The sequence below is a fragment of the Thalia democratica genome, chromosome 4 (genome assembly GCF_965202585.1).
Source record: "Thalia democratica chromosome 4, ktThaDemo2.hap1.1, whole genome shotgun sequence".
Classification (NCBI taxonomy): Eukaryota; Metazoa; Chordata; class Thaliacea; order Salpida; family Salpidae; genus Thalia; species Thalia democratica.
Genome location: NC_139168.1, coordinates 54801137 through 54827408, shown reverse-complemented (window position 1 = coordinate 54827408; position 26272 = coordinate 54801137). Strand labels below are relative to the sequence as shown.

Genomic DNA, 26272 nt, shown 5'->3' with positions numbered 1-26272 from the left:
AAAACTATATACCAAGTTTCTGGAAATAGAGAGATATCCCTACTACTCAATCATTGTTATTAATTTTAGTTTAACTAGCATGTTTTTTATAACTTTGTACAACTACGTCATAACTAGTTGAAAAAAGATTTATATCAATATTCAAAACTGTTTAACATTTCATTTGACTTTTAAAATAGCATTAGAGAAAACATTCGAAAAGCTTTGAGTTTTACAAAAATTTTGAAAATGAAAAAAATATACTCTTGTTAAGTTGCTAGTAGTATTTAAATAAAAAAATTTATCCGTATTTTATAACAATAAAATTTGAAGTTGGTTTGATTTTAAAGAAATAGTTATGTGTTTTTATACCAATTTTTATCAACAAAACATTATTAAAGGATTTAGTGTACTTTATTTAACTATGAACAGGGTTCGTGCGCGTCAGGCTAAATCAGTTTTTTTAAAAAAATTAAAAAACGTCAGGCTAAATCATTTTTTTTATTTAAAAATTTTGAGAATATCTGTTTTTCTTAGTTTAAACGCTTATAAATTTTTGATTTAAAAAAATTGAGAAATCTTTTTAAAATCAAATTAAGATGTGAATTAATTCTAAATAAAGATTTAGTTATTAAAGACAAAATCAGTTAGTATTTGTAAAAATGAATGCTTAAAACATTTTGTTGAATCTCTAAAAAAATTTTAAGAATCTTCCTTATTTTGTTTTTAGTAGGTTATAAAAAGGGTTGTCACTTTACCTGAAAACCTGAAAAAAACCTTGAAAAATCTGGAATTTGACAATTTAGGCAAAAAGAACTGGAAAAACCTGTAATTTGAGAAATTTTGAAAAAAACCTGGAATTTTGAAAAAAATATCGCTAAAAAACCCTGACTACAATACTACTAATCAGAACCCCCCAATACCTAAGTTGACTTCTAAAGGGGATTTGCCTTATTTTGAAAAAATTTCAGTTTAAATTGGTCTCAGTCATGCTAAATGAAAAAAAATTTGCGCACGAGCCTTGTATGAATTTAAACTAAAAAAAAAACATTCTTTGTAAATTTATACTAATTTTCTTTAACGATATTACTAACATTTTAGGTCTTAAAAAATACTTCTGGAAATTCATTATCTGAAAGCATTAAAGAAAAAACATGCTGTCAAAAAAATAAATTGCCTTTAGCTCGACAAATTAATCAGAAACAAAATGAAAAGCAAAGTTTAGTCACAGCGGTTTTAACTTCAAAGTAAGAAAATATATTTTAGTTTTATATCTTTTTTACTAAAAAAGCATTTCTTTTTACTAACATTACGAACTCTAATTGTTTTTGTTGTTGTTGCATTGTTTATGGTTGCTATGAAAGTTTCATGTAATTAAATTTTATGTAGTTTTTTGTGTTAACTATAAAAAACTGCTAATTTTGAGTAGTAAAAAGCTTATTTGAATTATATATGAAAAAAGTACGAGTTAGATTATGAACTTTTTATTTATAGCTTTCAATTGGGAAAAATCCGACCATGTCAATATTAATAAAAAAGTTAACTCCACATACAATGTTGTTTATGTAATGAGAATTAAAAACCTATTCATGCATGAAAGTATAAACAAAAACTAAGTTGTTGCCTATTCAAGACTTTTAAACAGTTTTATAATGCATCTTAGGTAAATAAAGATGTGCAAATTAAATATTTTATTCACAACCGAGTTTCGGTAACAAAAAACTGGACCTCTTCAAGTTAAATAAAATATTTAATAACATTATACATATAACGTATATCTAAATATATAACATATAATTAATAATAGCATCTTTATTTAAATAAGCTGTTTACATTTCAGTAAATTGATCAATCTTTTTTAGTTAAGACAAATAAATATAATGTATCTTAAGTAAAATATGCACTAATTTAAAAAAATAAACTAAGTTAATGCAACAAGTAAAATTTTAATTGAAATTTAAAATTTTTTTAAAAGTTTATAACAAAAAAATTTAAACCAAGTAAGAATTATCAACAAAACTCTAAAATCAATAATTACGTCAAAAACCATTTTATACTAGTATTTAAAACTTATTTAAGTCTATTTTTTTTATGTACTGAAACATTACTGACCAATAGTTATACAACAATATAAACAATACAGACTGTTCAGTTGACTAAATATATTTCGAACAATTCTCATCAGTAGAGTACAAAGTTAAGAAGAGATAAGATTTACAAACTTGTATAGTAACAAAGTTGTCAAAAGAATAATAAAAGACAAACACAATTCGTAACAATTAAAAACCGTTTTAATTTACTTATATTATATATAAACAATGAACTTCACCGCACGATCTACAACAACAGCATCCGAGACAATCCTACGACCGGTTTCGTCCTTATTAGGACTCATCAGGCAGGAATAGTCGCGTGAAACCGCTGTTGTGATCTAACCAAGCGGGCTTAAGTACGAAGTACTGAAGCGTCCGTTTGTGGGTAAAGTCCGAAAAATTGACGCAGGCAAATCTTCACAGCTCAACGTCTTAGACATTATCAGCTTAATGTGAGATTTTACTCTCTACGCTCGTTTTGATCTGCGTCAATTTTTCGGACTTTACCCACAAACGGACGCTTCAGTACTTCGTACTTAAGCCCGCTTGGTTAGATCACAACAGCGGTTTCACGCGACTATTCCTGCCTGATGAGTCCTAATAAGGACGAAACCGGTCGTAGGATTGTCTCGGATGCTGTTGTTGTAGATCGTGCGGTGAAGTTCATTGTTTATATTCGATGGCATAAAACATCTCAACTTGTTGACGATGGCCGAAATAAATACTGGCTAAACTGATCAAAACGAGCGTAGAGAGTAAAATCTCACATTAAGCTGACAATGTCTAAGACGTTGAGCTGTGAAGATTTGCCTGCGTCAATTTTTCGGACTTTACCCACAAACGGACGCTTCAGTACTTCGTACTTAAGCCCGCTTGGTTAGATCACAACAGCGGTTTCACGCGACTATTCCTGCCTGATAAGTCCTAATAAGGACGAAACCGGTCGTAGGATTGTCTCGGATGCTGTTGTTGTAGATCGTGCGGTGAAGTTCATTGTTTATATTCGATGGCATAAAACATCTCAACTTGTTGACGATGGCCGAAATAAATACTGGCTTATATTATATATAAACTATAGTAAAACTAAACATTTATATAATGACAATAACTCGACTTATAAAATATTACAAAAATAAAGAAACAGTATAAACAAATACTACAGTTTAAATATATTGTAAAAACTACCACAACTTTCAACTAATGTATATCTATTTAAATAATATCTAATTACACACGTTGAGTTATTTGCTAAATGTTCTGCAATAGATGAACGTTTTGAAGCATTTAGTTAGAACTTTAACTGGTATATTATCTTTCTTTTCTGAACAGCAAAAATTCTCTACAATCTTAAGGATATTCTCTTTTATCCTTTTTCTTAGTTCTCTTGTTGTCAATCTAATAGAGCTTGCTTTACAAGAGCAGCTGATTAGTAAATTATCATACTTTCATTTAAGTTTGATATCGGATCTTTACCACCTGGTTTTACTAGTGGTTTAGACGTGAAAACACTCCTTGGATATGCTGCATAGTACAGGGTTGCCACTTTACATGGAAACCTTGAAAAACCTGGAATTTGAAAATTTAGGCAAAAAATAACTGGAAAAACCTGGAATTTTGAACAAAAAACACTAAAAAAACCTGGAAAATCCTGGAATTTTAACAATTTTCACATGTTTAGTAGTAAAATTTCGATTTGACTTAAACAATCTATCATATAAATAAAATATTTTGTCATCATCAAAAAATTTTTTATTAAAAACATATTTAAAGTAGCTTTACAGTATCTTTTCAATATTTTTATACTATTTAACACAGTTTATTATTTTAAACTTAACTTTAAACTAAAAATAGACCCAAAAATGTGTACTTTTGAAAACCTGGAAGAAATTTGGAAAACCTGGAAAAAACTTAAAAAAAACGAGTGGCAACCCTGATAGTACGTTACTCTGATTAATTGTTTTATTACTTTCTTTATCATTTCTGAACTTGAGTTTATATACGGCAGTTTTAAATTCACCACAAATTTCTCGGATCCTAGTGTCTTTCCTTTATCCGAACTTTTCAAATGTAAACTTTCTATTGTGGGTACCCATTTTTGTTTAATAGTAACTTGATCTGATGTGGTTCACTTGGTAACAACTCGGGAGAACAAATTTTATGTTCACGGTGACACAGAGCTCTGATCAGATTGACTTTTTGCTTTAAACTACAATTAGATTAAACATTCAAATAACAACCTGTAAATAACTCTGATCTTCTTTCCAGTTTATTATTTAAACATTGTTTCTGTGTTTGCATTAGTTCATAAATTCATTTCTATGATGCAACTCATGTCGGATTCAGGTATCAATAAGGCTTCTTTTAAGCACAACCTTCATGTTTCAGTTCTTGGTTATTTTTTTCTTTTTAGTGCTTTCCAAGTTAATTTGCAGTTGTTGTTCTAATTTTTCACTTCGTGTATTATTTTCAAAAGTTCAGTGGCTTATTTGTACTGGAGGTAATTTCTGTCATCTGGTTTACTGCTAATTATGGTTTTTTGTCTTGCTATTCGTTTAACTGGTTTTCTCTTAGTCCGGTGTATATAATAAATTCATTTTCTGCCCTACATTTTCTCCTTCATTTTGTTATGGTTTTTATGACTGTTTCAATATTAGGCATACAGCTGTAGTTTACAATATAATATTCGTATTCATTTATTTTTAGTTTGTTGTTTTCTCCAAAAATTTTTATGACAATTTTTGTTGAAACAATCATAGAAAACCATAACAATAATCTGATAGGTAAGTTAAAACAAATTTTGTTTATATGTTCATGTATGAATAGGTTTTTCATACTCATAACATAAACAACATTGTAGAGAACAGTTTGCTATTTTTGAATATTTGAAAAGATCGAATTTTTTTTTCACCGAAAGCTGGTAATAAATAGAACAGTTAATTTGCACTTCTACTATTATTGTTTGTTATAAAGTTTTGTAAAAAATCTTGCGAAAATTATAAGTTAAGAAAAATGTAAAATTGGTGTTTACTATTTAAGAAATATTGGTTGTTTTAAATTAAGCTGTAGTTTTCTGCAATTATAAACCTTGTTTTATCTTACTAAATTTTACATTCAGCAAAAATGAACAAAGGACTCCTTTAAAAGATATAAACAAAAAGTCTGTCAATATAACAAATATGCAATCACCTAGAAGAGGAAGACCAAGTAAAAAAAGAAAGTTATTACAGCAAATAAATGAAAGTAGCAAAAAAGTTAAAAAACATCACTCACATCTTCATATTAATGGAAGTAGTGTTCAACAACGTCCAACAATTCTTTCTCAACAGAATGCTGAGCCTGACGTAAGGGTTTTCTTTAGTTTAACATAAGTAAACATTAATAACAGTTACTATATAGTTTTAATTGTTTTATTTAAAGTTTTTAAACTTTTTTGATAAACCTCTTTTTGTTTACTTTTAATTAGTATTTTGATTACTCATTGTGTTTAAAAAGTATTAAGAAACTTTTTTATCATATAGTACATAATATTTTAGAGTTTATCAAATTTTAGGTTTAAACTTTTTAACTATTCTCTCTTATTTTTCAAAAACTTACTATCGCTCAATAGAAAGCCAAACCCCGTTTTATTTGCTTTTCAAGGATTAGTAACTTTTTAAAGATTAAAAAAAAACAATATTTTATTGCAAAAGCTTCAAGGAGTGTTTATTTTCTCGATTAATTTTAACTTCATTTATATTCTTTCTAAATATACGAAATCGAATTTGATATCGCTACGTTTAAAACAGTGATTTTCTTTTTCTTATTTACTATTGGTTTTAAACTATACTCTCTACTACTTAAGAGTACTTACCACAGGATTGCCATAATACTTGGAAAATGCTTGAAATCGACATTTAAGTAAAAAATCTTTGAAAAATCTAGAATTTTAAATCGTTTTTAAATATAAAACAGTTAATTTATAATAGATACCAAAAATCTATCATAGCCAGTAACTTTTTTGTATCAAATGCTATTACATAAAACACATTTTAAGTTTGATAGCTGAATCTTTACTATATTTGTATACTATCCAAGACAGTTTGTTACCTTTTAATTTTGTGCTAAAAACGGACAAAAAACTTGTATCTTCAAAAACCGGGAAGAAATTTAGAAAATCTGGAAAAAAATACACAAAGCCAAGTATCGTTATAATATTCTTGAATATCAATGCATTTAACTCCAAAGCACAAATATTTGGTGTTCTTTTTAAATCTGGCGATCCAGGTGTAATTAACTCTCGGCACATAAAAGTCCAGCGTTCGGCCCAGAATAATTTCATCGATTTTACTTTTTTATTTATGTTTAGTACTTTTTTGAAAATTCATGCAAATTTTACTGAAGCTATGTTCATGGTAAGCTTTTTTTTATTACATGTAATATGTATAATAAATTTGAACTATGATTAAGTTTAATATGATTAAGTTTTGTATGAACGAATAAAAAAATGTAATAGAGTAAATTGATCAATTTTTAAATAATCGGCTCCCACATTATTATTTTTTAAATTAAGAATACTTATAATAATACACTATTAGCAATTATGATTACTGATATGTTTAACTCTTAGTTTAAACTATGAGCTCTAATAACAAAGAACATAATAAACCTTTGTTAGCTCGTAGCCTCTCTAAAATAGCCGAGCGTGTGAAAACATCTAAAAATACTTCAGATACAAGTGAACTTACTTGGACATGTAATCCCAAGTCAAATACATAATCTAATCAATGCGATAGGTTATCAGACACCTAAATGTGTTGGCAGAGGATTATTGTTTTTAAATGAACACAATTTTATTAAGTAGTTGCATAATTTGATGATTGTTTATTATTCATTTTAGTTTTTTGTTCAAGATTGTATTGCTTTGTTGTATTATTTTCCATTTGTAGTTGTTAGTGCTGCTGTATGGTATCTATATTATACGATATAAAATTTTCTTTTGAAGGTTGGTGTAAAAATAAATATTTTTTGGTTTTAGAACTTGTTAGCTTATTTTAGATGATTTTTTTTATGTAAGGAATTAAAATATAAAGAAGTGTTTTGAAAAGTTATATTTTAAGATTAAAATTATCCTAGCTGGTATTAGTTTTTTTTGCTTGCGAAATACATTACAAGATACTAGTTGCATTATAAAAGCATTTCTACTTCATTTACTTGCTTCTAAACGTTAAACCTGACGAACTAGTATTGAATATTTTTCTCCGTTGTCTTAACTGTCGTTCTGTATATAAAAATTTGCTAATATACAATATTTATCAACAGTACATTTTTCTTAGCAGGTATTAAGTTTACGTATTTGTGTTTTTCCTCAAAAATCTTTTAATTATGTTACATTATATTAAATCTCATGTTTTGACATTAAAAATAAAAATATTTACGCAAATTTATAATATATTTTTTTAGTAATGTTTTTTCAAATATTTTATTTTTTATAGCTGTTTTGTTTGTGTGAAATGCGCTTTTACCTAAAAGAAAAGGACACTTTAAGCATGTACTTTTATTCTATTGGCATTAGAATTTTATTTTTACAGTTATTTTATAAATTGCGTTTGTGTTCTTGATTGAAACTAATTTTGTGTGGAATAAAAAAGTTTTGGTCAATACAGTTATATAATTAAGCTGTACATTATTTAAAAAATGATGGTAGTTTTTCTTTTTTTTATTACTCTGTTTGAAGTTTTGTCGAATCAGATGAGTATAATACTGTAGTCAAAATCGACTATACGTAGGTGCACACAGGATTTAGTAAAACAAGGATATAGGACACAAAACAAAGACAACACACAGTAAGTAAACAATATTTTTAAAATATAAAGTTTCAAAAGAATTACAAATTGCATAAAAAAAAACGTTAAAATAAATATTTTTTAGTTCCTTTGTTCCTGGTATGCCAAAGGTTTTTTCTCTATTTTACTCAGTTACTTGCTAATGAAAGCCGCCAAGCATTGTGAACATCGGTTAACTTTTGGAACTCTTCAACTTATATGTTTAAGCTTTTCAGGTCGCGCTTGCTATTTTTTTTGTAACATGGTTTTAGGTGATCATCGTTACGTTTGCAAACGGCTAACTCACTATGTAGCAAAGTCTTTAGAATACTCTTTTAACTGATCCTCAAAACATGATCAAGCCAGCGAAGCCTGTGCTGTGGTATACATAGTGTTGAGATTAGTATGTCTCAGAACTTTTTTGTTGCTATTCTTATGTTGCCATTTAGTTTTGGTAATTAGACGAAAACAGCTTTCGTAAAATATTGTAATTTTCTCCTTACAATTTTTGTCAACAAATGTGTAGCACTATTTTCAGTACAAATATAATTTTTTGCTCGTAATTAGTTATTTTCAAATTAGAAAAACATTATAAAACAATTTAGTTAATGGAATTAATCTCTAAATATTTAATCATTCAGTTATTTTATGAGAATAAGTCTGTTTTTGAATGTGAAACTCAATCGCTGCTAACAACAGAAATATCAATTTAAATAAACTAATATTTAAAAAAGACTAACATCCTTCCACTGAGCTCTGAAAAAAAAAATACTGTAAGGAAAGATAATAAGCTAAAGTAGGTGTATATAAGTGTTTATAAAAAAAAAATTATTACTATATATTATTGTAGAATAGTATTTAATATTACATATTTCATCTATTATGAACCATTAATCTACAATAATTTATAGTATTTGTTCTTATTATTAATAAACACATTTATAAACCTACTTTAGCTTCTATTATTTCCTTAAAGTATTAACTTTTTTACAGAGTTCCGTTGGAATTTACTTGTTAACACACAGAAACCTGTGTTAGTTTAATAAAGAATATTATATATTCCAGTGAACTTGTTTCGCTAGGATCTTAATTAGCAAACGATAAAATTTATATATTAATTAGTTATTTAGAAAATAATTAATATTCAACTAACCGTATGCCTGTAAAAACTACATAATTACATTTTATTTTGTAAAAGGGTGACGTTTTTATAAGTCAAAAAATTGCAAATTTAGACTGAGAATTGTTTTATTGAATAAAATCTTAGTTTAATATTACTAAAAGAATCTTGTTCGAGTGAGGAAAACATCTTCAATAAAGCTGAAGCCCATTCAAGCTCGTAGTTTAGTTCAAACAACTGTTAGTATTTGAAATTTTAACATGAATAAGTTTTAGTAAATATAATATTATTATTGAAGAAACTGTTCGATGCTCTATAGTTTTTTTTAAACAGCTATTGAATATTGAAGTAAATAGAACTTAAATTAATTTTTTTTTTAATATTAAAAAGCTTTACTTAATACATATAAACTACTAAATTCAAACGTTGTACTATTTACTCGGATTATTTAAACTTTCCTGTTTGAAAAAAAGTCTGAATAATTATTTAAGAATTATGTTTCACTTTTAATTACTGTTATTTTAATAGTTTACATAAAGTCTTTTTTATTATGTCGCAGTCTATATTTGAGGGAAAAAAGTGCATGATCACGAGCTTAAACAACTTTCTTAATGTACCACAAACAAGCACTAAGCAGTTTAATAAAAAAAATTACAAAGTAACCTGTAGTATGGAAAATGAAATGGCTTGGACTACAGCATTTTCCTCCCCAGTAGTCGAACTGAAAGCTAGCTCGTTAGTTTTATCAACTGTGATATTTATATCCAATTTTTAATAAAACCTTTATTTAAAGTTACCGAGCAGCTTAAATAGGTTTATATTAATTTTGCAGTAGTTTTCTTTAATGCAGCAAACTTAATTTGTCAGCACAAAAAACATTAAAGATGTAAATAAAACTTCATAATTTAATTACTTTATTTTATCAGTATTATATACTACTAATTATAGTGTTCATATATTAAGTTTATAAGCTGATATTATGTTCAGATTTTTTCATAAAGCTAATTTAAGATAGATTTTTTAGTAATATTTTGTTACTTTAATCTGGGGGTACAGGTTCTAGACATAATTTAAACTTTTAGCTCCCAAATTAATTATAAATGGTTGTTTCAAATCATTAGTTATTGTAATTAAAAAAAAAATAGTACTTATTTTTTTACTTACTGTTTTTGAAACTGTACTTGAACCATAAGAAAACGAAGTCTTTTAAACTTAAAGAAAGCTTAAACCTAGCGTTTGTATTTGGAAACTAGTTTGTTAGTTTTATTGCAGATAACTTCGACAAGTCATGCCCCAAAACTAGAAATATACATAAGCGCAACTCATTAACACAAAGCTTATAAAACTTTAGAGTTCTCGATAACAAGCACAATAAAATATTTTACAAAGTGTTTTATAACTATTAAAATATAACAGAAAAAACTTGCAATCTAATCTTGTTCATAAAAAAATATTGCCTTATATTGAACGTATGATATAGAAGTAAAATCAATCAAATTGTTAACAAGCTCCAAAACATCTTATTGTAAAAATTACTCTAATGCAAATCAATTGATTTCCATAACTAATCCTTTTAAGATTTAAAATCACCGATAATATAGAAAATTATCAATAAGTTATAAATAATTTTAATTTAGTGAGCTTCAGCATTAATTAAAAAAGTAATTTCTAAATAATTAAACTTACGACAGTTTGAAATATGACATTTCAAACTTTATTCAAAAGCTTTTAGAGTGCCCAATCATAAAAACGAATTATATTAAAAAAAGAAAATGATCAGGTAGCTCAATATTAAAACTTTGATGTTAAAGAAAAATTACAATAAGAAAAAAAAACGTAATTACTAAAACTAGCCCAAATTTTTAAAGTTTTAAGACCTATTTTAGACATATCTCAAACAGTCTATTTATATGTTTAGACATATTAAAAAAAAAAAGTTTTCATCTAAACCAGGGTTTCCAATTTTTTTTTCAAAAGGCTTCCTTTTTAGAAATGAAAAAAGCTGTGGCCCCTTCTGACAAGATTACTAAAAAAGTTACCAATAAAAACACCTAATACCTTTTATTTTACTTTTTATTATCAACTCCAGAATATCTAGTGTAAGTTTCAAAACTACCATTAAAGACACCTTAAACCTTTTTTTGTTCTTCATCATTAACTCCAAAATATTTAGAGTAAGTTTCAAAACTACCATTAAAAACGGGAACGGGTAACTTTTGCACAAGCGTCACTTTTGCACGAAGGGTCACTTTTGCACGAGGGGACACTTTTGCACAAGCGTCACTTCAGCACGAGGTGACACTTTTGCACTGCGTCACTTTTGCACAGTGGGTCACTTTTGCACGAGAGGACACTTTTGCACGGTTATCACTTTTGCACGGTGTCATTTTTGCACGGCGACATTCTTACACGTCAAAAATTTTCCACGACGTTATATTTGCATGGCGATATTTTTGCAAAGCGTCACTTTCGCACAGCGTTATATTTTCACGGATATACTTATGAACTGCGAAAATTTTTAACAATCAGACAATTTTGAACGGAACTTCATTTTTGCACATTTCTAATTTTTATATTCTCAAATAAAAATTTAAATATTTAAATTAATTATAATTTTTTTAACTTAAATAATATTCGCTTTTAAACGCAAGGTGTTTTGAATGAATAAAACGTGGTAGTTTTTTAATTAAATTTTAATTTAAAGTTTTTATAAATTTATTCATTCAAGAATTTATTTTACAAACTAAGTTTTAGTCAAAGACCTCGTCAGTGCTTAAATAAAGTTCTTAAATAAAAGTTTTAATTTGAAGTTTCAAGTAGAACAATATAATAAAGTACCACAATTCATAAATTCATATTTATAATCATAATTTAAATAAATTTAATGAATACACATTTTCTAATTTTAAATAAAAACAATTTTGTATACTTTAAGTAAAAATAATCTGAATCTTGTTAATTTTTAAACAGAAATATAGACTTAGTAAGGCTATAAAACCCGAGTCTTGAATATTATTTTTTACTCATATTTTCTTGATGTTAGAATTAGCATTATATAATTGTTAAACAATTATTTTAAACTTATTTTAATTTTTAACAATTGTTAAACTAAAAAAGGATTTGGTTAAATTATGAAGTGTAAAGGTATTTCAGGTTTTACTTGATGTTTATTTTTTAGTTTTTTTTTTCTAATTTAGCGTGAGAATAAAAAAAAAACAATAAAATAGCGCATTTTTCATGATTTAAACTAGGATTATTTCATTACTATAATGTTGCATGATCATGATAAGCCAATGAGAGATTAACATTTGGAAGTTTGAACTTATTTTCAAAGAAAATATACCATATTATTCTTCAACCAGTGCAATATTTCAATAATGAGGCTTGGCAGAATTTTTTTTTTTAATCTGTCATTTGAAATATTGAACAACTACCAAATGAATAAGTTTCTTGCAAAAATTTTAAAGAATTTCGATTAAAGTTAAAAAAGTTTTGTCTGAATTATATTTTTGTTAGTAAAATTATTAAGTAATTTTTATCAACCGTTGATTTAATTTTAAGCTTTTTCTTAGTATATAGTTCAATTTTATTAGCAGCATCTTTACTCTATTAATAATGAGTCATTTTTCAATGTATTTTATGATTATTCATCTAGTCAGTCTATTCAGGGTTGCCGCTTTACCTGGAAACCTGGAAAACCCTGGAATTTGACAATTTTAGCTAAAATAACCTGGAAAAACCTGGAATTTGAGAAATTTTGAAAAAAAACTAGAAAAACCTGGAATTTTCAATAATTTTAACATTTTCAGATGTAAAATTTTGATTCGACACAAAAAATTTATCATATAACTAAGATATTTTTGTCATCATCAAAAAATTTTTGATTAAAAAACACATTTAAAGTAACTTTACAGTATCTTTTCAATTATTTTATACTATTTAACACAGTTTGTTAAATAGAAATTAACTTAAAACTAAAAATAGACCCAAAAATGTGTACTTTTAAAAACCTGGAAGAAATTTGGAAAACTTGGAAAAAAATTTGAAAGTATTAGTGGCAACCCTGTCTATTGTTAATGTTCTTGGAGCGTTTAGTTTTTATTTTTGTTGTTATTCAATGCATTTAAATTTTTGATGTTGATCGTTCTACATCAAAGCGTAAATAAATATAATTTTGTGGTTAAAATTTTGCTTTTTAGTTAACCTATAAATTTTATATCAAATATTTTTTTATCTCTGTTTTAATAAATAAGCTATTTGTTTTAACTTCATTTTTCTTTATGTGTCTTTCAGTTTAAGTGGTCTAGTTTTTGATGCCTAGGTCCATCACATCGACAATAAATTTGTAACTCTATAGAAAAATATGTAAAAAGGCATAGTTGTTAATTAATGTATTAAAGTTTAAAATAAACTAGAATAACTTACTTACACTTAAAGTATTTTTCTATCCTAGTTTCTAAATAAATTAATTTTTTGTCCTCTGTATGATTCTTTAATAAATATTTTTATTTTATCTTTTCGTTAGTTTGTTTCTAACATTAACTTTTACTTTTTAAGATTATAAATCTTTAACATAAGTATGTTATAAAAATTTTGTCTTCAGTTTCTTTTTATGTTACATATTTTGTACTAGCTAAAAAAAGTTTTACCAAAATGGAAAATTGATGTTCCGTGCGAAAAATTCATCGTGCAAAAACGTCGCTGTGCAAAAAGTTCATCATAAAAATGTGACGTTGTGCAGCAATGCTGCCGTAAAAAATTGTCATCGTGAAAAAATGTCGCCGTGCAAAAGTATCTCCTCGTGCAAAAATGACGCCATGCAAAAGTATCCCTCGTGCAAAAGTGACGCCGTGCAAACGTGTCTACTCGTGCAAAAGTTTCCCCTCGTGCAAAAGTCACCCTCCCTGCAAAAGAGTCGCCGTGCAAAAGTGTCCCCTCGTGCTGAAGTGACGCTCGTGAAAAAGTGACGCTGTGCAAAAGTGACGCCGTGCAAAAGTGTCCCTCGCGCTGAAGTGACGCCGTGCAAAAGTGACCCTTCGTGCAAAAGTGACACCCACCCATTAAAAACACCTAAGCCCTTTTTTACTTTTTTTTGCTTTTCATCATCAACTCCAGAATATCTAATGTAAGTTTTATAACTACCATTAAAAACACATAAGGCCTTTTTTTTTGCTCTTCTTCATCAACTCCATAATATCTAACGTAAATTTCAAATTATAACATCATGGCCCTCAAGGGGACCACTTGATATATACGACTTTAGACACAAAAAGTTTAGTTTCATATACAGAGTTGCAACTTTACCTAGAAACCCAGAAAAACCAGGAATTTGACAATTTAGGTAAAAAAAATCGTGGAAAATCTGGAAATTTAACAATTTTCACATGTTCATTAGTAAAATTTCGATTTGACTCAAAAAATCTATCATATAAATTAATTTTTTGTCATCATCGAATTTTTTTTATTAAAAATCATATTTAGAATAGCTTTACAGTATATTTTCAATGTTTTTATATTATTTAACACAGTTTCTTACTCTAAACTTATTTTTAAATTAAAAATAGACCCAAAAATATGTACTTTTAAAAACCTAGAAGAAATTTGGAAAACCTGGAAAATATTTTGAAAAAACGAGTGGCAGCCCTGCATAAATGTGGATTTAAGTTGAATAAGTGTGTTTTTATTTTTTTAAACTAAAATCTGTAAATCTATAATACGAAGTTTTAAGTAGTACTCTTCATTACTGATCCTTTAAATTTTTAATAAAATAAAGGAGGGGATATTTGAACCTTTAAAAACCATTTGAAAGAGATACACATAAAAGTTTCATAGTTGATTTTAATAGGACGGCGTTTCGACTCTACCTTAGTCATTATCAAAGACAAATCTAGGCAAAATAACAAAAATTAGTTTTAAACAATTAAAACTAAAAGACAGATTAACTAACAAAACATCTAAATGCATACATTTAAAATTGTACAGTACAATAAAGTTACAAGACTAATATTTATACATAGTAGGAAGATATGTCGACAAGACGATATGAATTCACACCTCTTGGTTAAGCAAACCTCCTTTTTTAATGCATACATAACAGCCGTTGATTCTTTTAAGCATAGTCTACAAACAGAGTTATTACCATCTACTAAAGGCTGTGCTCTTTACCAATAGTTTTGCGCTTTAGGTCACAAACATACTTTGAAAGTTCAATCTCATTTTCATATTTAACACCTTTAAAGATTTTTTATGGTTAGCTTATCGGAATCTGAACTAAGTTAAGCATCAGCCGATGAAAAACTTCTTCTCAACGTCAGAATTTAACTTAAAAAAGAGTTTATTATAAATGGTAATACCAATGAATTTATTGATGACGTAATTGAGAGATCTGTTTTTAATAATAAAGATTGTACTAATGGAAAACCTAATTGTTTAATTAACACCCTAAAAGTACCTTAAGTAGGAAAACCAAGCATCGAATAAAAGTAAAAACTAAAAAAAAATAGTTAACAGTTATTTTAAAGATTAAAAGTCAATATTTACTGCGAGCAAAGTTGGTAAGTATTTCACGACAAAGATAAGACACCTAACGAATCGAAATCTAATGTAGTCTACGAGTATAAATGTTCTAAGGAAAAGAGCAACCCTTATTCAGGGTAGCAATTGGTTTTTGAGAAATTCCTCCAAGTTTTTTGAATTTTTTCTAGGTTTCTGAAAGTTTAAGTTTTTGGGTCTATATATATATTTCTAAGTATATTTAAAGTTAGGTTTAAGGTTAAAAACTGTGTAAGTAGTAAAACAACATTGAAAAGATATTATAAACCTACTTTGAATTTGATTTTAAATCCGGATTTCCCAACCTTTTTTTCAAAAACCCCTTTAAAAAAAACTATGACCCTTCCAACAAGATTACTCAAAAAACTACCATTAAAAACGCCTACGACCTTTTTTTCTTCGTTCTTCATCATCAACTCTAGAATATTAAGTGTTACTTTCAAATTATGGCTTTGTGACTCCCACTTTTACGGCTTGTGGCCCCCTATATTGCCTAATTTTTTCATACTATCTAGTATAAGTTTCAATACTACCATTGAAACACTTAGTACCTTTTTTTGCTCTTCATCACTAAATCCGCAATATCTAGTGTGAGTTTCAAATTATGACCTAATGGCCCCTCTGTGGCCCCTTTATTGCTCATGCCCCCCTAGCTTAAATTTTTGTAATGTTTCCAAGGTGGCACAAATTGGCTCACTTTGTGAAACCCTGTTTTAAATAAATAAACTTTTTGACGGAGGCAAAAAGCTGCAATTTTTTTTTATAGATTTGTGTGTCAATTCCAAACTTAACTGTATTACTTAAACATGTATAAATTGTTTAAAATTCTAGGTTTTTCTATTTTTTTAGTGATTTTTTTCAAAGTTTTAGGTTTTCCAGTTTTTTTCAAAATCCTAAATTCCAGGTTTTCTATTTTTTTGTAGCCCAAATTGTCAAATTCCAGGTTAATTGGCCACCCTGAAAGTATTAGATTTACTTCAAGACCATAAATAGAAAAAAGTTAAAGAACAACTTAGTGAAAAAACAGCTGTATCTTATAATATTATAAATTTTAAAAACTAAAAAAAATATATTTTGGTATTTTAAAAGAATGTAGAAGTAAATTTTAGACTTTTAACAGTGAAGCAATTTTAATTAAACGTTATAATATAATATTAAACAAACAATTAATGGAAGGTGATTTAAATTATATAACCACATTATTTTTTATCTTCTTATTCTGTATAAATATTAGTCTTGTAATTTTGCTGTACTATACAATTTTTCATGTATAATTTTATATACTTCGTTAGTTAACCTATCTTTTAGTTGTTTAACACTAGTTTTAGTTATTTTGCACAGAATTGTTTATTGAAAATGACTAAGGTAGAATTGGAAAGCCGTCACAATCAAATTAACTTTAAAATTTTTATGTGTATCTATTTTATATTATCTATTTATTTTTATTTTTATTAAAATAAAATAGTCTAGTTGTTTTATAACGCTATTATTCAACAATACTACTCAAGTTATTTGGTTTTGTTGTTTTGCAACTAACATTTTATTGAAAGTTAAATACTTTATTGCCTTAAATACCAAAATGTATAAAAACTAAAAGAAGAGGGTCCAAAGTTGTCTCCTAGAAAAAAAATGTTGTGCAAAATTTAGCCAATCACAAGATTGTTTAAATTTTTTATTTTTTGCAAGATATCTAATTAGTTTGTTCCTAAAAATATGATGTACAAAGTTTTTTTAATAGTTTTTTCTAACATTTATTTTATCTAACTTATCTTAAATATTAGAGATCTAATTAAAATTTTGGGTGAAGGTTAAGGGATTAAATTACAAATTCTAAAATATTAGTAATTTCTTTGCTAAAGTGGGTAAGGTATACCACTAAAAATGTTTTCATTCGTCGGTAAAACATAAATATAACGTTATTATTTCTTTAACTGCTGTATAAAAAAAAGTATTTACTTAAGTTCATTGAATGTTTAAATAATTCATTTATAATCAAACACTTAAAATTTTTTTTCTAAAAAAACAATCATGTGCATTATTTTCTCATGACAGTAAATTTTGCTCTTGCTCAATTAAAGTAAATTTATTTAAATTTTTTATTTTAATATTAAGATCAAATTCTTTAGTGTTTTCTTTACTTGAAAGTTTAAGTCTTAACTTGAAAATTTGAATCTTTACATAAAAATAAGTTACTATACTAATATTGTAATATTTTAAGTTTTTAATTGTTTATATACAGTACTATAGTTGGAGTTGCACTTAAAAATAAACAAATATGTGCTCTGAGTTTAAAATCCGGGAGATTATTAATTCCTTTGTTATGCAAAAATCATTTTATAAGTGCAATGTGCGTCAATGAAGACCTGCTCATGACTGTTGACTGCATTGCGAATGTGAATGTTTGGTAAGTTCTATTATAATTGAATATTTTAACTACTTTTATTGCCTCAACAATTTACAAAAATTTAATATTAATTAATTTAAAAGTTTACGTACTGTTAAAATAAAGTATGAAAGATAAAATTTTATATTAAAAACTAAGGCAATACTTATGTTTCTTTATATGTACATCTGTGTACAGTAGTAAAACTAAGGCAATACTTATGTTTCTTAATATGTACATCTGTGTACAGTAGTATGCGTAGAATTTTTCAATGGACCAAAAAATTAAGATATTTAGCGGGAATTATTACAAAATAAGAGTTTATTATCTTCTTCTACTACATTTGGGTCGTATGATAACACTTTGTGTGGGTCAATTTTAGTTAGCACGGTGTTACTTGCTTGAGTTTGTTAACTGGTACCTGAAGCCTTTGCAGTTGTTTGTGCACGCGTAGTGTGCTTAGTAACCATCTTAGAGAAGCTACCTGCTGACAAAGACTTAGGTTTCTTGCTACTAGTACTCGTAGTTGGCGGGGTGCACCACCAACTGAATTTGAAACATTATGTGAACAGAATTTATAAATTGTAAGTTTATTTTATTTTCCACACACCAGTTACGAAACGAACAAGAAACTAGATTTCTTAATTAATTTTTCATCTCTTGCCAGTCGAATAATTGGTCTAAATTTTGTTTTAGTCAAACGAGTTTGTTTTTGTACGTACAAAGATTCTGAGGAAAATACATCAATATTTATTGCAGTAAGCTCGTTCTTTTTATTTTCACGTAGATAAGTTATTTTGTCACAACATTTATCCCGCAGAATTTTCCTGTTTTTTATCAAAACAGATAATTTCTTGCAGTATAGGTGCTAAACAGACTTCTATGTCTTGATTAATTAGGTTTTTATGTTAATAGCTATTGGTGCTTTAGCTGTTACCGAGTGTCCAATGTCACGAGTTTTTTGACTGTTAAGACAAAGTCTAGCTTATTGAAAGTTTGAAGGCAGACTAGATATTAAGAGTTTCTTGGAGGCAGAGTGTTATAACAAGAGCAAATACTTAACTTATATTCCACCAATCTAATTAAGTATTCATGTATGCTTTTTTTAAACGAATGTAAAAAAGCTTTTTAGACTTCTAATTAAGTTTTCTTTATGTCATTGTAAATCTAACAACTATTTTTAGTATTTGCTACAAATTAATTAGTTTGATTGAGTTCAACTAAGAATTTTTTCACCTATCATCAGTTGTCTTTCTGTACTTTCTGTCTCGCATCTATACATATTTTTGAATATTTTAGATTAATATAATTTAGATCTGCCTAGTGTTTTTTTTTCTATTTCAATTGTTATCTCAAATACCCATATTATATCAAACGAATAACTTGTCTTTAACATTTCTTTCCAAACGTGTTTAGAGCTGTGCTATGGATGATTAACTAATTTTGTTTTATTTCTGTGTTGCTATTTCGAAACCTTAATATCAATAAAGTGAGAGACTGTCGCAAAAGATTTGTCAAAAAATTTATTTTGCTGACGTTAATGCGTTGTTAAAGAGGCTGCTTAGTCAGTGTAATTTTTAAGCTTGTAACTTGTAAGCGATATACAACAGTGTCTGTGTAAGAGTTAGCACTGTGACAAGAATGTACTTGAGTACCTAGGGTTTCCAGAAACTAAAGCTAGTTTTTTGTTAGAAGTTAAGTAAGATTGTTTTGTTTTTTATAATATGTTAAATAAATTTTTTGAGGTGCAAAATTTAAATAGAAAATGTCGACAAATATATTGCATTTTTATTGAAGTAGAAAATGTTTCAAAACACACTTATCAACTACTGTTGTAGTTAACTAAACTATAAAGTATTATACTAGCATGTATCAAGGTTGCCACATTACCTGGAAAAACCTGAAAATTTGATCAAAAAACCTTGAAAAACCTGGAATTTTTAATATCTTTAACATTTTCAGTTGTAAAATTTTGATTTGAGACAAAAAATCTATCATATAATTGAGATTTTTTGTCATCATCAAAACATTTTTTTATTAAAAAACACATTTAAAGTAACTTTACAGTATCTTTTCAATGCTTTTATTCTATTTAACACAGTTTCTTAAATAGAAATTAACTTAAAACTAAAAATAGACCCAAAAATGTGTACTTTTAAAAACCTAGAAGAAATTTGGAAAACCTGGAAAAAAATTTGAAAAAATGAGTGGCAACCCTGATATATTAAAGCTTGATAATGGATACGTCATTATGAGTTTAAATAAAATAAGAATTTGGTAAAAACTAAGTAAACAAGACTTTTTAAGTATAAGTAAGTAAATAGAAAACTTTAGATGGTAAAGGATATTACAGTAAAGTATATTGACAAGACCATCATAAAACTCACTAGTCTTACAAAACAAGGCCTAAAAAAGTGCCCAGTGTATTTAAGACTTCCCTATTTAGGTAATGAAGCTAAGTACCTTGAAAATCAATAAAGACACACAATCAATAGTACATTTGAAGCACTTAATCTTCAAATTAGTCACTTCACTAGAAAACCTCTAAATAGAATATTTAAAGATGTTACTCCTGATCCTGAAAAGAATAATGTTATCTATTAATTTAAGTGTCACTGTGACAGTGTATACATTGGGAGAACTTCTCAGAAATTCCATCTGAGAAGGGATCAGCATGTATCAAAATCCCTCAGAAACTGGATGGCCAATAGAGGTAATAAACAGACCAAAAGTCCTTCGCCAATTGGAGATCACTTACTAAACTACCCGGAATGCTCCAAACTATATAAAGACAACAAACTTACAATTTAACTAAAGGACGTAACATATATTATTTAAGTGTTTTAGAATATCTTTTTATAAAAAATTATAAACCTAAGGTATGTAAACAAAAGTTAATTTACAATACTAACTTTATAAACTGTTATAGTTTTTTTTGTTTTATATTTTTTATTTAATTTTGTTTAATATTTTGTTTAGTTTACTTTAAATACTGTTTCTTAATTGCGTAAGTACATTTTAGTGTAATCGTTCTGAAACTTTAGTTTTTTAATACTGTAGGTTTATTCCTTTTAAAAAAGAACATTAATTTCTGACAATTATATTTTTTTCAAACGTTTTCAAAGCCCTTTTATTGTTACTATTTACATTTATATAGTTTTGAAATTTGTATGTATATTGTATAAACTTTACTGTAATATCCTTTATTATCTAAAGTTTTCTATTTAATTACTTACACTTAAAAAGTCTTGTTTACTTAGTTTTTACCAAATTCTTATTTTATTTAAACTCATAATGATGTATCCATTATCAAGCTTTAATACATCAGGATTGCCACTCATAAACAGTATTTATTCAATTTTTTTTATTTAAACTCATAATGACGTATCCATTATCAAGCTTTAATACATGGTAATATAATATTTTATAGTTTAGTTAACTACAACAGTAGTTGATAAGTGTGTTTTGCAAAGTTTTCTACCTCAATAAAAATGCAATATATTTGTCGATACTTTTTATTATAATATGTTGTTTTTTTTAACTAGCTTATCAGCTAGCTTTTATTAGTTTTATAAATTTGATTTAAATCAATAGGTAAAATGTCTGCATTGCAGCTGCCTCATCTAAAATATATTTTTTTTTATCTGTAAGAGTTCTGAAACTATGAATTACAATAATAAAATTAATCGTTTAGATAAAACTCTTTTGTTCTGTGTTTATTTTGTTTTCTTAAATTTTTACTATATGCCTATGCTATTTTTACTATATATTAAGGGCGTCGCGTTGGATGGAGCATTAGAGCAGCTGTACATTCTAATAAACTTATTATAATAGTATAAAACTGTAAAAGTTTCTATTTAAATAAACTTATGTTTTATTATTTGTTGTAATTGTAGTATCACTTCAAAGTTTTAAATTTTATTATCAAAAGAGTGCTCACTCGTTTAAAACAGTTTAAACAAGATCTTCAGTTGACTAATAAAATCTATAGAAAATAATGTAAACATAAAAGAAGACATTAGGAAAATTTTTAACAAAACTTCCCATTATGTGTAAAAACAAACAAAATAAAACTAATAATTTTAAACCAGAAATTTAGAAAAAATAAAATTAATTAACTTTTAATTGTAGTATACGTAGTATTTGTAGTATACTAATCCTACTGAATTAGTTTGAAAATTTGAAAATTAAGGGCTTTTTTAAATACCTGTAAATTTACTGCACCCCCTCAAAAATACTCGGCAGTGGCGCTGTTATTCATGTAACATATGAAGTGTGCTTTAGCTAACACTGTGCTTGTGGGAAAGGTTAGGTGGCGGTAATCGTCGTAGTAGTTGTTGTTAAAGATGAGGAGAAAAGCGTTTTGGTCTTTTCTATAATTGACTTGAATTTTACTTTACTTAAGCTTAAATTATGAACGACCATCGGTTTAAATTTTACTAGAGAAGTTTTAAAATTTGTTTTAACAAAGTATAAAATTAAAATTCAAACTAATGAAATCTGGAAAGTGGTGTTATACCTATAATCCTTTGCTAGTATTGTGATTTTGATTATTGTAGACTCTTTACCGGATATGTATTATAAATGTAAGTTTTTAATTAGCTTAGCTAATCTGTAATTAACGGTTAAGAACCTAACTTTTGTTTTACAACGTATACAAATTAACGATTTGAAAAGAACACTTTATAAAGTTTAGAACTTGTATGTAGTTTAAACGGGCGTGTATGTGTTTGAGTTATTTTCGTTTCTTAATAGTTCAGTCTAAAACCAATTTTCAGATTCGAGGATGCAATTAACTTCACTTATAACGACTTAATATCGCCTTGGCTTATCAACGAAAGTTGTTCAAAATCGAGACTATTTAGTATTTTAAGCAGACCGAAAAATTTTCAAATTTCATTTTTCTCTTTAACCTACGGTTAACCTAGAAAAATAAGAGCTTATATGAGTTTTTGATTTAATTGGAAGAACTAATATTTTATTTCGACAAATTGTTTCAAAATTAGTTGGTAAAGTTTATAGCTCAACAATTTTGTTTTAAGTAAAACATTTTCTACTTGAACTATTTAGTATACTTCTATAATTAATTGTAAATTTACTTTTAAGGAACGTCAAACGTCAATGTGCAGTTTTAAATGATAAAGCATTCAATCACATTTTACCATCTAAAGTTCCATCTTCAATAGGCGGTGAATTAGTCTCTCCAATCAAAAATATTTATATAACTAAACAAGCAGCTCCAATAATTTCTTTTCAGAATAATTCATCTTATGCTTTCTCCAATTTACTTCAAGCCTGGTAAGATTTTAAGTTATTTTATTCTAGTTAATTGAAAATCATAAACTAGTAGAAGGTTTTACATACTAATTTTATTTAAAATTAAAGTATTTCTTATACTTGAATAAATTGTGTTTTAGGAACTGTAGATTTTGAGTTGTTTATTTTAGTTTTTTGAACACAAGTATAATAAAAACTCTTAATTTTTTTTTAGCAATGCTGTTGTTTTATAAGTTTTTACCTTGATATTAAGTGTTGATAATAATATAGAGGCCATTGGATAAGCAGGAAAAAAAGTATAGCTTTGCTTTTTCTCGTAAGCATTTTGACTATGTCATCTTCAGACAAACAAAACTTAATCAGTATATAAAGCTTTCTATGCATAGGACTTTTAAGTACATAATGACGTGACGATCAAAACTAATTTCATGCAATTATGTAATTAAAAGATTTCTTCATAATGAATTCTCATTATTGATTATTAAGTGTGGTTAAATAAATTTTTGGTTGACAAAACTCGTGTTTAAAACTCAAAAACAAAAAAATTAACTAAATTTTTGTTTTACCTCTTTAAAATTTAAAATTTCAAAAATTTGGTGTATAATTTTGACTTTAAGGGCATGGGAAGGGGGGAGTTCCAACTTTTTTTTTTACAAAAACTAGCATTGGCCTTTAATTGATAACTTTAGGTATACACTTTAAAATACGTTTTATAGAACAAAATAGCTGATTAGATTTTGAAATATAAGCAGGTATGTAGAAAAGTTCTATAGCAACTGATGGAAAAAATCAATCTCATTTTTCTCTTTACTTTAGAAAATTTACCAAAAATCTATCTCCTGTCTTATTTTTAAAGCGATTCACTTCTATTTTTTCGTTTCAATAACACAAGTAATTTGTAGGAAGCAGATTCTGGAGAAAAAAGACCAAAGTTTAAAAAAAAGACTTTTTTGACTAGGTAAAAAGTTAAAAACTGTTTTTTACAAGTTGTTCAAAATTAAAAAAAAAGGCTAAGAAAGTTTTAAACAATTGCTCAAAAACTGAAGGAAGAAATTGATTTGTAATATAAAAGTCTATTTTAGCCTTTTTAGTTAACGCCTCCCAAAAAGAACCTATTGTGAACACTTAATTTGATCGCGTATGTCTCAAAAGTTACTTTGAACCTTTTAAAACGGTAAAATTTAACTAAGTACCTCAGGTTTTTATCTAAAAAATAAAAACAGCCTTAATAGATTTACTTCTCTATGCCCTTAAAATATGAAAAAAAATTATAATAGAACAAAAAACCAAAATATTTTTTTTACAAAAATGATTTGACTAATTCTCTGTAACGTTGTGATAGATGATTATTTAAGCTTATTATTGTTAAATTATAACTTTAAGTTTTTTTTTGAGAAATATCACGTTACTAGAAAATGCTTGCGTAGCTATTAAAATAAAATTTGACATGTATTTATAATTAAACATTGATTTACTTCTCGACTAAAACCGGCCGAAAAAGTGAGTACCGGATAAATGAGGATGCACTATACTACTTAATACAGTTTTTAACTTTAAATTTAACTTAAATTTAAAAATAGACCCAAAAACAAGTACTTAAAAACCTGGAAAAAATTTCTCAAAAACCAGTAGCAACTCTGTAGTTAGAACAAATTCCAGTTTAAGATTTAAAAACTTTGCTTGCGAACTCTGATAAAGCTTCTTGAACAAATGTAACTGTGTTACTAGTTTAACACAGAAAATGTGCGTCAGTTTCAATAAAGCTTGTGTTTCGTATTATTTTGTTTTGAAAGTGTAATATTGTTTCGCTTTATGTTTAATGTTGATAGAAGTATATTTATCGATTTACTTTTTAATAGCTCTTAATAAATTTAGAGTTTTTGTGTTACCGATTGACGTAGTTAAGACTGCTTTTTTAAATCTTTGCTTGATATTTTAGTGTAAAGTAAGGGCAGCTCGATCGTTTTGTTAACTGATAACAATACTTTTTTAATATGTCCAAAATAATACTCTTAATTAAATGGGTAGTTGCGCGAGCGTACAAAATTGCACGAGGGAACAAAATTGCACGAGTGCTCAAAATTGCACGAAGACATATTTGCACGAGGGAATAAAATTGCACGAAGACAGTTTTGCAAGAGCAGAAAATTTTGCTTAACTTTTCTTTTTTGTTATATTAATTCTAATTCTTTTTTTTGTTATTATATATATTTTTACTTTCATTGTTACCCCTAAACCTTATCCTCGGTCGGTAAGTTATTTATTTTTTATTATTTATTTATTTTTTAAATTTTTTTATTTTTATAATTTTTTTTTAACTACCACTATTACCCCTAACCTTTACCCCTTACCTAACCCTCGGTAGGTAGCTCTTATATATTTTATTTTTTTATAGTAATTTTTATTAGTTTTTTTTTATAAGTTATTTTACTATTCTTATTTTTACTATCACTGTTACCCCTAACCCTTACCCTCGGTCAGTTTTTTTTTTTTTCTTTTTTTGTATTAAATTATCTTATTTTTTTTCTGTGTCTTTTATTCTCGTGCAAAATTGTTCTCTCGTGCAATTTAGTAACCTCGTGCAATTTTGTCTTTGTGCAATTTAGACTCGTTCCCTAATTGAATAGTTCGCTATATTATGCCGCATTATTTACAACTCGATTGCTTTTTAAATTTATGGTTTTAAATTTTATGTAATCGTTTTTATAATAATTCGATCTTCACCACCTCAATCACCCAGTATGATTTAACAGATGATTGTGAGACAACTTTTTAACATTAATCATATGTGCTTGGGTCTTATAGATATAAAATGATGTTAAAAGTGTTTATGGAAACTATTGTATTAATTTAATGAATTTTTTTATTGAATTTAAATTGAAAATACTTATACAGCAGAAGAAAACTTATATATAATTTTATTTTAACGCCTTAAATTTACCTTAATTAACCTAAAATTTTAATTAATATAGAGAAAATTTTAAACTATAGTCGCAAAACAAAGACTATAATTAAAAATGAGAAATACTCTGCAGAACTAAGACAAAACCAAAAAATATCAAAACTT

At 26.8% G+C, this 26272-nt stretch overlaps 1 protein-coding gene across 2 annotated transcripts in view; it reads left to right on the top strand.

The window, feature by feature from the left end:
- LOC145832912 (protein HIRA-like) overlaps positions 1 to 26272 on the top strand; it is a 74165-nt gene that overhangs the window by 33989 nt on the left and 13904 nt on the right. Inside the window, exons 15-20 of one of the 2 annotated variants that reach the window (XM_082940113.1) lie at positions 1081 to 1226; positions 5188 to 5413; positions 9158 to 9232; positions 9553 to 9728; positions 17785 to 17949; positions 23035 to 23226. In XM_082940113.1, the coding sequence (XP_082796239.1) occupies positions 1081 to 1226; positions 5188 to 5413; positions 9158 to 9232; positions 9553 to 9728; positions 17785 to 17949; positions 23035 to 23226 (980 nt within the window). The remainder of the gene's footprint in view (positions 1 to 1080; positions 1227 to 5187; positions 5414 to 9157; positions 9233 to 9552; positions 9729 to 17784; positions 17950 to 23034; positions 23227 to 26272) is intronic. The other variant, XM_082940114.1, reaches the window with a different exon arrangement.